At 44.8% G+C, this 15,283-nt stretch overlaps 1 protein-coding gene across 10 annotated transcripts in view; it reads left to right on the plus strand.

The window, feature by feature from the left end:
* OSBPL9 (oxysterol binding protein like 9) overlaps positions 1 to 15,283 on the plus strand; it is a 272,285-nt gene that overhangs the window by 32,535 nt on the left and 224,467 nt on the right. For 9 of the 10 annotated variants that reach the window (XM_030205278.1, XM_030205279.1, XM_030205282.1 and 6 more), the window contains exon 3: positions 9,130 to 9,208. The exons of the other annotated variant lie outside the window; for it this stretch is intronic. In XM_030205278.1, the coding sequence (XP_030061138.1) occupies positions 9,130 to 9,208 (79 nt within the window). The remainder of the gene's footprint in view (positions 1 to 9,129; positions 9,209 to 15,283) is intronic. 10 annotated transcript variants of the gene reach the window in all.

The following is a 15,283-nucleotide window of genomic DNA, read 5'->3' on the forward strand; positions in this document are numbered from 1 at the left end:
ATTCAACTGCTTACATCTGTTACAATTTGGTTTTACACCATATCACTCGGCAGAATCTGACCTACTGGCTGTTGTTTGAGATAAAGGGGTATGTTTACTTAGATGCGTTAGTGTTTTTAACGCGCCTGTAAATTTAAGGTGCGTTAAATACTAATGCACCTATACATTTCTGTGGGCATGTTAGCGTTTAATGCATGTAAACCATTTATGAGCGTTAAAAATGCTAACAGACCCATAGCGTCGCTTAGCAAACCTTGCCCAAAATCTTTGCTTATGGTAAATCAGTTATTTTTCTGCCTTGATAAGATAATTTCTTTCATGTTGATATTATAGAGTTAAAATGGCTGATCAAATCTCTACTAGTTGGACTCCGCCTTGAGGAGTGCCTCAGGAATCGCCACTGTCTCCCATATTATTTAATATATATGTATATGACATCTTTTTGTGGTCATTTTTCTGCTTTTGGGGCTAAATTCTTTTCATATGCTGACAATATGTTCCTGCTGATATCTGTTCATGACTTAGCACAATTGACCCCATCACAAATTTTGTCTTGTATCAGGAATTAGAAATGTTATGTTGCTCACATGGATTTAAACTCTAAAGATAAAACCAAGTTGCTCGGATTAGATCAAGTGGGCAAGAATACCTCAAAATTTAATGTTTCTTGATGGTTCTGTATTAAAGGTTGATAGGGTGTCACAGATATTGGGTGTATATCTAGATATTTAATGAAGTACACCTCATTTTGATGCAGTTGCAAAATCTACTTTTTATAAGCTGTATTGTTTAAGAAAAATTCGCTCTTGCTTTGAGGTGAAACACTTTTTGATTCTGGTTAAAGCAGTGATCCTCTTTAAATTAGATATTGTAATGGCCTGTATTGTCCTCTTTCAGGCAACTTGACTTCTAGATTGCAAGTGTGGCAAAACACTGCAGCTAATATGGGGCAGAAGAGACTGGATCATGTTACACCTACATTGATCAAATTTTATTGGCTGCCCATTAAAGCCCAAAGTATTTTTAAGCTTGCATGTTCGGTATATAAGATGTTTTGAAGCATATGTCCAGAATATTTATTTTCTTAATTTCATTTCCTTTATTTCCTACTTCATTATGTGCCGTAGATTCATACCTTGTTTATTTTCCATGATTTGTAAAAAGTAAGATTTAGGAAATCCTTATTGGCAATTCCATATCGGGCAGTGTCTATGTGTTGTTCACTCCCAGTTGATGTTAGAAAGATTCATTCTTATCGTTTTGAAAACAATTGAAAGCTTGTCTGTTAAAAAAAAATCTTTTCTTTAGTGATAACAAGTTTTTCTGGTAGCTACAAGCACTGTTACCGTTACCAGAAGGTGCTGATGACGGATGCATCCTGTTTGGGGTGGGGAGTTCACTTGGCTGGGCTTCACACTCAGGTTGTTTGGTCAGTTCAGGAAACAGATCTTCACATCAACCTTCTGGAGCTATGGGCAATCTGGAATGCTCTAAAGGCTTTCAGAGATCGACTGTATAACCAAATTATACTCATTCAAATGGACAATCAGGTTGCATTGTATTACACCAACAAGCAGGGAGATACCGGATCCTACTATTTGTGTCAGGAGGCCCTCTGGATGTGGCAGTGGGCTGTTACAGGATGGTTCTCAGAGCCACATACTTGGTGGGCAAATCCAACACCCTGACCGACAGACTGAGCAGGGTCATGCAACTGTTCGAGTGGTCACTCAGCATAGGCATTGCCAGCAAGATTTTCCAAGTATGAGGCACCCCCTTGGTGGAGCACTTTGCCACTCAGTTCAATCTCAAAGTCCCTCAGTACTGTTCCATGTTCAGGGCACACGACAGACTAGTGTTGGATGCCTTCCTCCACTGGGGGAACGGCCTTCTCTATGCATATTTTCCCATCGCTTTCATGGTAAAGACTTTGCTGAAAATCAGGCAAGGCCGGGGAACCATGATCCTGATAGCTCCATATTGTCCCAGGAAGATCTAGTTCCCTCTTCTTCTGGAGTTATCCTCTGAAGAACCTTGGAGATTGGAGTGTTTTCCGTCTCTCATAACACTGAACGAGGAATCTCTTCTACATCCCAGACACCAGTCACTGGCCTTCACGGTCTGGATGTTGAGAGTTTAGAATTTGCTTCCTTGCTTCTTTCTGAGGGTGTCTCCAGGGTCTTGCTAGCTTCCACTTAGGATTCTACTAAGAGGTGTTATTCTTTCAAATGGAGGAGGTTTGCCACCTTGTGTAAGGCCCTAGATCCGTTTTCTTGCCCTACACAGATCCTGCTTGAATACCTTCTTCACCTGTCTGGTCTTAAGACAAATTCTATAAGGGTTCACCTTGGTGCAGTTGGTGCTTACCATCATTGTGTGGAAGGTATTTCCATCTGTGGACAGCCTCTTGTTCACTTAGTGAGAGGTTTGCTTTTGACAAAGCCCTCTGTCAAACCTCCACCTGTGTCGTGGGACCCCAACGTGGTCCTCACCCAGCTGATGGAAGCTCCCTTTGAACCACTTGATTCCTGTCATCTGAAGTACCTGGAAGGGCTTGCTTTTGGTGGCTGTTACTTCAGCTTGCAGGGTAAGTGAGATTCAGTCCTTAGTAATGGATTGAGCTTACATGTTATTTCATCATAATACAGTAGTTTTTCGCATGCACCCTAAGTTCCTGCCTAAGTTTGTAAGGTTGTGTCGGTGTTCCATCTGAATCAGTCTGTTGTCTTTCCAACATTTTTTCCCAAGCCTTATGCCCATCCTGGTGAAAACGCACAGCAAACTCACCATTGCGAGTTCCAATTGACCTACTGTTGTTTTCAGGAAGCCTGATAGCTAGGGATTCCTACATGTGAGAAGAACATGGCCTGCTTGTCCTCGGAGAAGGCGAAGATACTTACTTATAGCAGGTATTCTCTGAGGACAGCAGGCCATTAATTCTAACATACCCTCCCACCTCCCCTTGGAGTTGTCTGATATGGCTATTGTATTGCACTGATGGTCCCACACTCTCACAGCGGGCAGGAAGGCACTGGTGCATGCTCTTAAAGCTGTAGTACACTATAAAAGCGTTCCACATCAGGCAACGTTGATTACATCTCCCAACTTCCTACCATGAACCCCTCCCCATTCCTCCTAAGTGCATCCCGTCTTCGTCGTCCTACCTCCCCCACCCTCCTTCGCACTCTCTTGCTCCTTTTCCTGCTATCCGCGGGAGACATCAATCCCAACCCAGGTCCCCCTCACCTGTCCTCGTCCTCGCCTCATCCATGCAAACGTTTCCGCGATATCTCCAATCTCATCTCTCTTCCCCTCCTCCCCCCTCCCCTTCTCATGTGCCCTATGGAATGCACGCTCGGTCTGCAACAAACTTTCCTTCACCCATGATCTCTTCATCTCCCATTCCCTTCAACTGCTCGCCCTAACTGAAACCTGGCTCACCCCTGACGACTCTGCCTCAGTCGTGGCCCTATGCCACGGAGGTTATCTTTTCTCCCATTCTCCCCGCCCAGTTGGCTGCGGTGGCGGCATTGGGCTACTACTTTCGCTCTCCTGCAGTTTTCAACCTCTCCTCCTACCGCAGACTCACTGCTTCTCATCCTTTGAAGTCCACTCCATCCGTCTATTCTACCCGCTGCCACTCAGAGTTGCAGCCATTTACTGCCCCCCTGATAAGTCCCTCCCTTCCTTCCTTACCAACTTCGATGCCTGGCTCTCCGTTTTTCTCAAGCCCTCATCCCCATCCCTCATTCTTGGTGACTTTAACATATACACGGATAACCCATCCGACTCATACACTTCTCAGTTCCTCACTCTAACCTCCTCCTTCAACCTCCAACTGAGCTCCACCACCCCTACTCAACAATCTGGCCACTGTCTTGACCTCGTCCTCTCTTCTACCTGCTCACCCTCCAATTTCTGCGCCTCAGCTCTTCCTCTCTCTGACCATCACCTGATCACCGTCACACTTCATCACCCTCTCCCTCAGTCCCGCCCAACGCTAACCACTACTTCTAGGAATCTTCAGGCTGTTGACCCTCCTACCTTATCCTCTAGTATCTCTGATCTCCTCCCTTCCATCATGTCCTCCGAGTCTGTCGACAAGACTGTCTCCACTTACAATGCCACTCTCTCCTCTGCTCTGGACGCCCTTGCACCATCCATCTTCCGTCCCACAAGGCGTACTAATCCCTAGCCCTGGCTGACCCCTTGCACCCGATACCTTCGCTCCTGCGCCAGATTGGCTGAACGCCTCTGGAGGAAATCTCGCACCCATACTGATTTCATTCATTACAAATTCATGCTATCCTCCTTCCAGTCCTCCCTATTCCTCTCCAAACAGGACTATTACACCCAATTGACTAACTCTCTCAGCTCTAACCCTCCTCGTCTCTTCGCCACCCTTAACTCCCTCCTCAAAGTGCCCTCCGCTCCCACCCCCCCCTCACTCTCTCCTCAATCACTGGCTGACTACTTTCGCGACAAGGTGCAGAAAATCAACCTCGAATTCACCACCAAATCATCTTCTCCTCCTCTTCACCCTATAACCCATTCCCTCAACCAACCAACCCAGGCCTCCTCCTCTTTTCCTGATATCACCGAAGAGGAAACCGCCTATCTTCTCTCCTCCTCGAAATGCACCACCTGTTCCTCAGACCCCATCCCCACCAACTTACTTAACACCATCACTCCTAGTGTTACCCCCCCCCATCTGTCATATCCTCAACCTCTCTCTCTCTCCACTGCAACTGTCCCTGACACCTTCAAGCATGCTGTAGTCACACCACTCCTCAAAAAAACATCACTGGACCTTACCTGTCCCTCCAACTACCGCCCCATTTCCCTCCTACCCTTCCTCTCCAAGATAATTGAACGCGCCGTTCACAGCTGTTGCCTTGATTTTCTCTCCTCTCATGCCATCCTCGATCTGCTTGAATCCAGCTTTCGCCCCCTACACTCGACAAAAACGGCACTATCTAAAGTCTGCTATGACCTGTTCCTTGCCAAATCCAAAGGTCACTACTCCATCCTCATCCTCCTCGACCTATCCGCCGCTTTTGACACTGTCAATCACAACTTACTTTTTGCCACACTGTCCTCATTTGGGTTCCAGGGCTCTGTCCTCTCCTGGTTCTCCTCTTATCTCTCCCTCCGTACCTTCAGAGTACATTCTCATGGATCTTCCTCCACCCCCATCCCGCTCTCTGTTGGAGTTCCTCAGGGATCTGTCCTTGGACCCCTTTCTTTTTTCAATCTACACCTCCTCACTGGGCTCCCTAATCTCATCTCATGGTTTCCAATCTCATCTTTATGCTGATGACACCCAGCTTTATCTCTCCACACCAGACATCACTGCAGAAACCCAGGCCAAAGTATCGGCCTGCTTATCCGACATTGCGTTTAGTCAAGATTTGTACTTGTTCTTTAAATTCTTCCAATGTAGAGCAAATCTGTTGTAGCTGGAAGTATTGGCTGACTGGTAAATTGAACTTGAATCTATATGGATGGGAGCTCAGCCATAAGCCACCCACTTCCTCACATTGCATTTACCGCATCCATTGAAATATAGGGGGGGGGGGCAGATTTTTATCTGAAATTTCCATGAAACTATGAATTGAATACAAAGAAATTGCTTTTTTCTTGTTGTCTATGCCGTATCATTCTGCACAAGCAGGTTTTATCCCCTCCTACCGGAAGATGGAGGAAGAGAGAAAGCTGATCTGTACCAGTGACCTCACTAGTATAACCTAGTGGTGCTGAGTGAAAAGATTGTTTTTTTCCTACCTCCAGCATATGGTTGTGTTGAATAGTACTCCTGTTCCTGGCCAAGTTCCCCGCTTTGTTGGCCGAGGCTGCAAGATTAAGCCTAAGGGCCACTACCAGGCTACCCAGTCTCCAGTGCATGGTTGAGTGAGGAGCTTGGTTCCACTGCCCCCCATCCCCCGGTGTGAGGCTTCAGCTTGGTCTTGCGGGACCCTGCATAAGGGGAGCAGGTCCCCATCCTCCTTGACCATATATCCCGTTTGAATGTAATTTCCCCGGGCTTCCCCTGCAGCTTCCAGAAAATAAAGCTACTTGCAAAAAAAAAAAAAAAAAAAGTCTGCTTCTTTAGCTTTAAAAAAAAATCAAAAAAGTGCATACAGAGAGAGAGCAGTGAAACAGAGGAAACGCCGAAGCCCTGAGCCAAGGTCAGTCCGATGGGCAGTTCAGACCTGCAACCATGTGGCCAGACGTGCCTGCCAGCAGATGCTGCGGTGTCTGCAAGAGCTGACAGCTTAGTACAGTGTTTGCTCTATCTGCCTCTCCTGCGATGGACCATTTCGGACTTTCTGGCCAGGGTCCATTCGGACTTTGGCAGAACCGTCTTTAGGAGGGCTTTGTCTTCCCCCATCCAGAAGATCTGCTTAGGTACATCCCACTTGTGCAGAACAGTACGGTCTAGATGACAAGGAAGGTGAAATTCTCGCTCAATTAAATTTTTTCCTTTAGTTGGCTGTACCGTTCTGCAACCTGTTCTCGGAAGACTAAGGTCCTAGGCTCTAATGGTGCTTTCCACTTTCCGTCACAGTTTAACACAAAAAAAAGAATTATTATTTATTTCAAAGATTCCTGGAGTGTGCATTGTAGCGAGTGCCACTCTGTGGTGCTTTGCTCACTTTTTGTTCATTGCAGCTGCAGCGGTTGATGGGGCATGCGTTAAAAAAAGACCATCTGCTACTTTGGCAGATGTATACTAAATCTTGAGGTCACTGGTAAAGATCAGCTTTTCTCTACCTCTATCTACTGGTAGGAAGGGATAACACCCACTTGTGGAGAACAGTATGGCTGATTAAGGAAAGGAAATTTATTGGGTAAGACACAATTGTATAGTTTTTTTTTTGGATTTCAATCATTTATTAAGTGTTTCTTCAAGATAAATCTGTTGGATGACTAATTGTTTTCTCTCCCCCTAAATTTAGCAGCCTTTACTAGGTGTTGTAGGGGTTTAGGACCCTTTTTACCGCAGCTTTGTAAAAGAGGCCCTTAGTGAATTGGTGAACTAGTGATCACAGTTTGATGACTGATGGTTTATGGCCTCTAGTAGTGTATCTGATTTCTTTGTCTTTTATCGTAAAGGCATCAATGGGCCCTTTTTTAATGCTTTTCCCCCTAAGTTGATGACTTGGTAAAACAGTCTTGGGTTTTTTCTTTTTTTTTTTCCCCCCCTTGTTGCTGTTATCAAAAGGTTACATTTTCCCCCATGTTCACATTTTATTCTTGTAACTATATTTCATTAATGAAGTGAAAGAAACACAAAAGATTTTTGAAATGCAGTTTCCTAAGTGCTAAGAGGCTATGTAGTATGTGTTTCCAGAAATACTAACAAGCAGGAAGTAGTTTTCAGTGAAAGCTGCTTCTCTTGAAATAGAGATGTGTGTCTACTTGTTTTATTTCTATGTATCATTACTTTATTTTACTAGTGGTTAAAAAATGTAATACCTTGATTATTTTTATATCACTCCAGGAATGTACTACTGAAGTATTTAGATCACCAGAAATTTATAACATTATTTTAAACTACACTGGATAGCTTATTAAGGGGGTCTTTTACTAATGTGTGCTAGTGTTTTTAGTTGGCATTAAAAATCAGCTGGTGCTGAGACTCCCATTATATTCCTATAGGCATCTCGGCATTTAGCACCAGCTGATTTTTAGCATGAGCTAAGACCCCTTTTGTTTTACATGGAACTAGCCGTTAAGCCCGTTAAAACGGGCGAGATTTGTGTTTTGCAAAATGTAATAATTCTCACCTCCATCCATTCATGTCCAGCAACCCTGCGCTCTCCCCTGGCCTCCCCCCGTCCACCAACCATCCTCTCTCCCCTGCCCTCCCCCCATATTCAGCAACCCTCCTCTTTCCCTTGGCCCCCCCCCCCGTCCACAAACCCTGCTCTCTCCCATGCCCCCCGCATGTCCAGCAACTCTCCTCTTTCCCCTGCCCTCCCCTCCCCTCCATCGATCCATGTCCAGCAACCCTGCTCTCTCCCCTGCCCTCCCCCCATGTCCAGCAGCCCTCCTCCCCATGTCCAGCAGCCCTCCTGTCTCCCCTGGCCTCCCCCTATATCCAGCAACTTCCTCTTTCCCTTGGCCTCCCCCCCCTGCTCTCTCTCCTGCCCTCCACCCATGTCCAGCAACCCTCCTTTCTGTCCTGCTCTTTCCCCATGTCCAGCAACCCTCCTCTCTGCCCTGCTCTCTCCCCATGTCCAGCAACCCTCCTCTCTCCCCCATGTCCAGCTACCCTCCTCGCCGCCGCTCCCTCCCCCCTCCGTGCCGGGCCCCCTGCACTGACATGAGAGCGCCTCTCACTTCCGTGTGAAAGCGCTGCAGGCAGCAGCAGATCGGTCTGCTGCTGCCTGCAGCGCTTCCACATGGAGGTGAGAGGCGCTCTCATGTCAGTGCAGGGGGCCCGATATGGAAGGGGGTGGCGGCGGCGACGACAACTTCGGGGATGGGGCGGGTGGAGGTTGGTGCGCCGGCAAAGTTGCTTCGTCTCCAGGCTGCAGCGTCGGCGTCCGTTTCCCTCTCTGTTCCGCCCTCTGACATCATCACGTCTTGACACGAGGGCGGGACAGAGAGGGAAGTCTCTACTGCGCATTTGCGGGTGAGTCGGTCACTTGTCATTTATATGTTTGATTTTCCTTTTATTTTTAGTCTTGTGATAGTATGACTTGAATTGTGAAAGAAATCCCTTTCAGTAGACTTGCTGCCATATTTTGATGGCTTGTATTCAATGATGTTTGATAATATGACATTAATATGGAAAATCTATCTATATACACTCCCATTTGTATTTTTTCCGGTACCTAAAACATCTTTGAAAATGATCAAGTTTTCTATGCTGTGTAGTCGACAGGGTTTTCTGACCAAAATACAATAATAGTGCAGTTCTGTTTAGCAGCAAAGCAAAATTCCCTATTTTCTGTTGACATTAATCTTGAAATACTTGTTTGGCGCTCTCTGCAGACATGCCAGGTAGAATTCTATTTTCTTAATGCTGCGGAAGCAAAGTGCTTTGCATGGGAGGGAGTGTACACTTGATGATGACGTAGCTGCTGCCTTATCAGGGTTTCTGCTGTCTTTGTTTCACAGGGAGCTGTGATTGGTATAGATGATGAGGACGACAGTACCTTCACAATCACTGTTGATCAGAAAACCTTCCATTTCCAGGGTGAGCTGAAAGCAGAGGATTTTTTTTGTCTTCTTGTAATTTGATGCAGCTGCTGCTCTCTTACTTTCTTTGATGGCTGATGGATGTTTTTAACATGGACAGCTGGATTACATGGATGAGTACATTGGGAACATTCTGGATCCCAAAGTGCTGCAGGTTGGACAGGGAATTAAATCTGACTGCAGCGAATACTGTACATATGTGCTAGGATAGACTGTAGCTTTGGGAGGATTTGTAGATTAAAAATGGATAAATATAAATCAGTCAAGAGAGAGTGAGAGCGTGGTGGCCTGCTGTTGACGGGTTATATTGGCAAAACCTTGCCAACCATCTGTATCAAGACGCAGGATTTTTTTTTTTTAATCGGTTTGTACGAAGAGAGGCGCAGGACTGGTGGGAAGGTTGCAGCTCTTGTTAAGTCTCAAATTTATAACAGGACTAGAGGCAAGATTTGACTTAAAGGTGGCGCTTTGCTTCAAGACCTTAGTTAACATTTCTTTCATCTGCATTTCTGTGTCTTGTCTGCCAGTCATCATTTTCTCTGCTGCCATTCTGCTAAACTGTGCATAGTAGCTAACTCCAATGCCATCTAGCACTGCTATGTTTCGGCATTGCATGCTATGGTTCACCGGTAGAAAGGGTAAGATGTTAGATTATCATTCTCCTCTGTGTTGCTCATCTTTAAGTTTGTGCTTAGCTTGCAAATAACAGTTCTGCCAGGGCTATTAACAGCATAAATTATTACCCTATTTCTCCTGGTGTAAAGTTAACACTTTAAATAGGGGTTTTTTTTCTTGCTGAAGAGTGTGATTATTTTGTAGTCTACAACTTTACTCTCACTGCAGTAAAAGATTTAAGCCTCCTTTGCGGCAACACAGTCTTGTCTCTTTTGTTCTGTATTAGCAGTGGTAAGTCAAAAGACCTATTGACCCCTTGCAGTCTATTCCATATACGATTCCCCTCTGCTCTATAATTTAGGTTATCAGTGATGTTATAAACAGAAGAAGCGGTTATCGGTGACGTTATAACCAGAAGGAGCTGCCTGCATTTCAAATTGATATTTAAGAAATATAGTTCATGTAGAAGCTTATTGTAAAGCCTTTCTGTAAGGTGGGAGTCCTATCAGTGTTTTTTGCTCTTAATTTTTAAAATAATGCTAGTATTTTTTTTAAATTAGGTTGCTGTATATTTTACTGTACTGACGTATATCAAACACACTCCTAGTATTTAATTGTTAGGTAATTCATAATTATGAGATGTCATTTTATATTACTGTTGTATATATTTTTTAAATGTATATTTAATAAGAAATATATAGAACGAGCCTAAGAGAGAATTCCCCTGTGTCTTCAGTTACTAGGGAAACACATCAGCCCAGTTCCTATCTTCTCGCTATAATATGGAAATATGGCCTGCTTCCACTATGCTGTGTGCTAGTTCTAAAACTAATTGAGTGGGATCTCAAAGATATAAATCTTAGTTTTGTTTTTTAAATAATTAACTATTGCACTTAATTTTGCAGAGGCTTGTGGCTACTTTAGGTTTTGCAGTACGTAACCATAGCACTGCTTAGTTATGTTATCATGAGGAGGTAGCAATATGGATGAAGATGTATTTTTAGGGCTCATTTGAATGATAGTCTAAGGTAAGAAGATTTATGTTAAATATGTGCCTGGCTTCTGCTCTCCAGGTCCTCTGGTGCTAAGGTCACTGCAAGGTAGAGTTCACACTTACTAAGTGGAGGGAAGGCGCATCACTACTCCCTGCGTCTTTTACTGGCAGGATGTACGCTTAGTCCATAGCCAGGGATTTTCACTTCAACAGCTAGGTTTGGTAGGCGTAAGGATTTATCCCCTTTCCTGGGTAGTTGGTGGCATCCATATAACCCAGTAGGAATAGGTCCTCAATGAGTAAGAAGCTCGAGAGAGAGAGAGAGAGACTGGATGCTGAGAAAGTGTTTAAAGATATTAAACACACAAGGAAATACTGCAAAAACTAAGTTTAAATATGGTTCCTATTCTGTGTTCATTTATTGTCAAGACTTTATAACTTTTCATATAAAAAAGATAAAGTTCAGAGTTTTGTTTTTTTATGAAATGTTTTGTTTCTGCTTCTTGGCTGAACGTAGAATACTTTGCGGTTTGTTTACAATCTTTTTACATTGCTTGGTTGCAGTGCCATGATTATTTGAGGAGATGAGATCAAGGCCTGTTCAGCAATGAAAATTGTAAAGGATTGGTGGTTGCTGAGTGCTGGGATCTGTGTAACACTTCTTGCTTCATTTGCTTGTACATTATCTTTTTTTTATTTTTTTCAAACTTACTTAGAGAGTCCCTTGATGTAAGTACTGGAGAGAACAGGGAAGACGAGCTGTACTGACCTTCAGCTAGCCAGAACCTTAATGTACATCCCACAGCTTTGAGGACAAAAAGGCATTAAAAGCATGTAGCTCTAAATTAAACAGTGGAAGGTGATCCACTTATTTGGTTGCATAGATAACTTTATTTAAATAATCCCAATTTGTACATTGTACATTAATGGTTGAGTGACACCCTTGTAGATATGTATGCCCTTTAGAGAATAGCAATAAAAGATCAGGCTTTACCATTATTTTCACGCTGACCTACTTAGAATCCGGACTCCCCCCTCCCCCCCACTGTTCAGCTTCTTTCCTGGCCCTGCATGCTCTCCCTCTGCTCCTGGTCCTTCACTCACTCTCCCAAGGACCCCCCCCCCATGGCTAAGCCTCCCTCCTTCCCCCTCCTGCATGATTCCAGCATCTTTCCCCCCCAGTCCCAGCGCCCTGCCCACTTGCTCCCTGTCTAACCTGAAGTCCTGAAGTCTTTGCAGCGGCAGCCTTACTCACTGACTGCCTCTGGCATTCACCGGTCATTTCTCCTCTGACCCTTACTGCCCCTTCTGACGACAGGAATTTGCATCAAAAGGGGCAGTAGGTTTCAGAGGGGAAAGGCTGCTTACCAGAGGCAACCAATGAGTAAGGCTGTTGCTAGTACTGGAAAGACTTTAGGACTTCAGGTTAGAGAGGGAACAAGGGAGCAGGGCTGGAAGGTGGGGGGTGAAAGATGCAGGATCGTGCGAGGATGGAGGGAAGGAAGGGGGAGGCATTGTCACGAGTAGTCCGGATTTTTGGACTGCTACTGTATATTTATATCCTGCTTATTTCACCTCATCTAGCAGGTTAAGATAAACACTAAAACAGCACATGCTTTAAATTTTATTTGGTTAATGTACATTGTATTTGTAAGTCCTTCAAACATGAATCTGTGAAAACGATTCTACTACCTTTTATTTAAATATATATCACAGTGAACCAGAGTACCTCGAATTGGCACTCATATCGGTGTGCAAAGATGCATAAAAAATAAATTCTCTCAGTAGAGTGATGGTAATCGCAACTAAAGCCAAGGGTCTTCTGAAGGAAGGGAGGAGAGATAATTGAGATAGAGTTACTCAAGTAGTGTTCATTAATAGAAGTTATATATTCCTTAGCGTCCTGCAAAGACTGGTCCAAAGACCTGTGAGTTGTGTTCATCAACCAACAGGTGGAGATGAAGAATAAAGAATTGTGAGCACTGCCCTATAAGAAGCACTGTGCAGCTGCAGCATTTCAGTATCTCCAGCAGGTGGTGGATGCCTCTGTGCAGCTTTTGGTTGGTTGGTTGCCTGAGGCCTGCTCCTGTTCCTCTAATATTGGTTATAATTCAGTTAGAGGGTAGCTGGTCTGTATCCTTGGCTAGTTGGGGATACCCAGAGGGATCTGGGTCCTGTACTCCCCACCTAAGTTGTGGTGGCTAGCTGTCCATGTAAAAATTTATTTCAGAGGGCCAGAGGGTTGATGACAGTAATCTTGGGAAGAGAGGTCCAACAGATTTTGCAACAAAAGCACAGTTTCTGAGAGCTCTGCAGAAGGAAACTTGCAGACAACTAGAGGTTCTGGTCTGATAAGCTGGTGCTTCCCTTACCTTCCCTGATGCTTCCCCTGGTGGAGTCTGGGTGTTATTTTTCTTGTCCTGTCTTCAGTGCTATTGCAATGCAGAAAGGCCTTCTCAGTCGGAGCTTCAGAAAGCGGTACCGTCTGCAATAGGAAAATCCCTTTTGTTATGGAAGCGCTGGCTGAAACTGCGAATTGCTCATTCCATTGTGGAGTGCAGAGGGAGGCTTCATGGTACTGCTTTGTTGGTTGGATGCCCTCCATTTCTGCACAGCTGGGCCAGCATGAAGGAACTGTCAAGAGTGTGTGGAGTATTGGGGACAGAGTCCTAGATAGCCATGGGGAAAGTTCAGCCCTGTTCATAGCCACTGTTCCTATGGTTTCTATTTTGCCTCCTTGCAGATTGTTGACCATGGAGGAGTTCGTGCCTCAAGCCCTGCAGAGTACTGCAGGAATTTTGGATACCAGTCTCCGGAGCAGTGCTGAGCAAAGGTATTCTTCACAGTCCTTTGCTGTACTGGCAGAGGAAGGTTTGGTTGGGAGTTTCTTTTCTCCAGGTTTTATTTTACTGATGCACCAGGCATATCTTTTAAAAAGAACTAAATCCTCTCAGGGAGCCCTCTTCAACTGATAGGGCTCCACAGGATCCCTCCATTCTCGAAGCACAGTTGGTTAGATTCTTTGAAGGACGTATGTGGAGTCTGTGGTTTCTACAGCTTCTTTGGCTATGGGGTCTGATCGCTCTCCCTCCTTAGCATCTCAGGCTTCATGGAATGGGCTAGAGTGGGGCTTTGATGGTAACTTCAGAAGTTGAAGAACAAGAACAGTGCCAAGCAGACTTCTATGGTCTCTATGCCCTGAAAATGGCAAGGACAAATCCAAGATTGGTTACACATATGTAATATCACATCATATCTTATGCTAGGAGTTTATCTTGTTGGGCAGACTGGAGGGCCATACAGGTCTTTATCTGCCGTTATCTACTATGTTACTATGTTAAAGGACTCTGCAGGAGGGTGACCGTCCACCAGATGAGAGAGAAGAATCAACTGTGGTCAGACTCATTCACAAGGAAGGGCATTCCGTCCTAATAGCCAGGTCTCTGAGGTGCTCAGTATTTCTTCCCCACCTTCCTGGGGATCCTTTTATAGAAGGCACAAGGAAATCCACCAAAGCCTTTCCAGTGCACCAGTCCTTCAGTCCCTTATCACTGTGGAAACGTATGCTCCAGAGTCAGGGCTCAGGGTTGCCTGACCATGGCTAAGCTGTTTTTGTTAGTTCAGGAGGATAAGGTTAAACTGCAGCAGTCTAAGGTGAATACTCTAGGAACTGTGATTAAGAAGACGTAACCATCCTTGTGGAAGGGGTTATCATGCTCAAATATCTCCAGGACCGCATGATAGTCTTCCTTTAAACAATCCTTTGAGGTGACTGCTTTATTGCTCCAGGCTTTGGTATGTGGTGCATTTGTGGCGAGAGCTGGCCTTTGCTGGTTCAGCATTTGCGTGCATTAGAACAGGAAAACAATGCTTCTTTACCAGAGGCTCTTGCTTGACTAGAGTTGAGTCTTGCCTATCTTGTGGATTATGTTTATGACTTGGTTAGAGCATCTTCTTGATCTATGTCCTTAGCAGTTAGAGTAAGGCCTCTGTTGTGGCTCAGGCATGAATCTGGATGCCGCTTCTAAAGCTCATCCCACCAAACTTCCATTTAAGGGGAGATTACCAACTTTTACAAGTACTCCCCGAAAAGCAAAGGATTTAGGCAACACAAAACTGCAAAGGTTTCCAGAAGATAAACTTCTTTCCAACCTCCCACTAGCTGTCGTTTTAGGGAGGCTAAGCGGTACAGACTGGGGCTATCTGGCTCCTTTCAGAGGTTGTGGTCCCAGTCTAGGCAGGTTTCCTTTGTGGTGAGAAGAAGTGTGGTCCTCAAGGAGGCCATCCAACAGCCTCCTTTTGCTTCCCCTTCCTGATAGTGAGGTTGCAAAAGAGACCATAGTAGATCAGGTGTCCTTAAATAAAAAAAACTAGACAAAATATTGCAAATTAATACTGTCAAGTACTGAGCATGATGTAAATAGGAACAACAAACATAGTATGAAATGTCTATATGCGAATGCC

This window comes from Microcaecilia unicolor, chromosome 6, assembly GCF_901765095.1.
Source record: "Microcaecilia unicolor chromosome 6, aMicUni1.1, whole genome shotgun sequence".
Taxonomy (NCBI): Eukaryota; Metazoa; Chordata; class Amphibia; order Gymnophiona; family Siphonopidae; genus Microcaecilia; species Microcaecilia unicolor.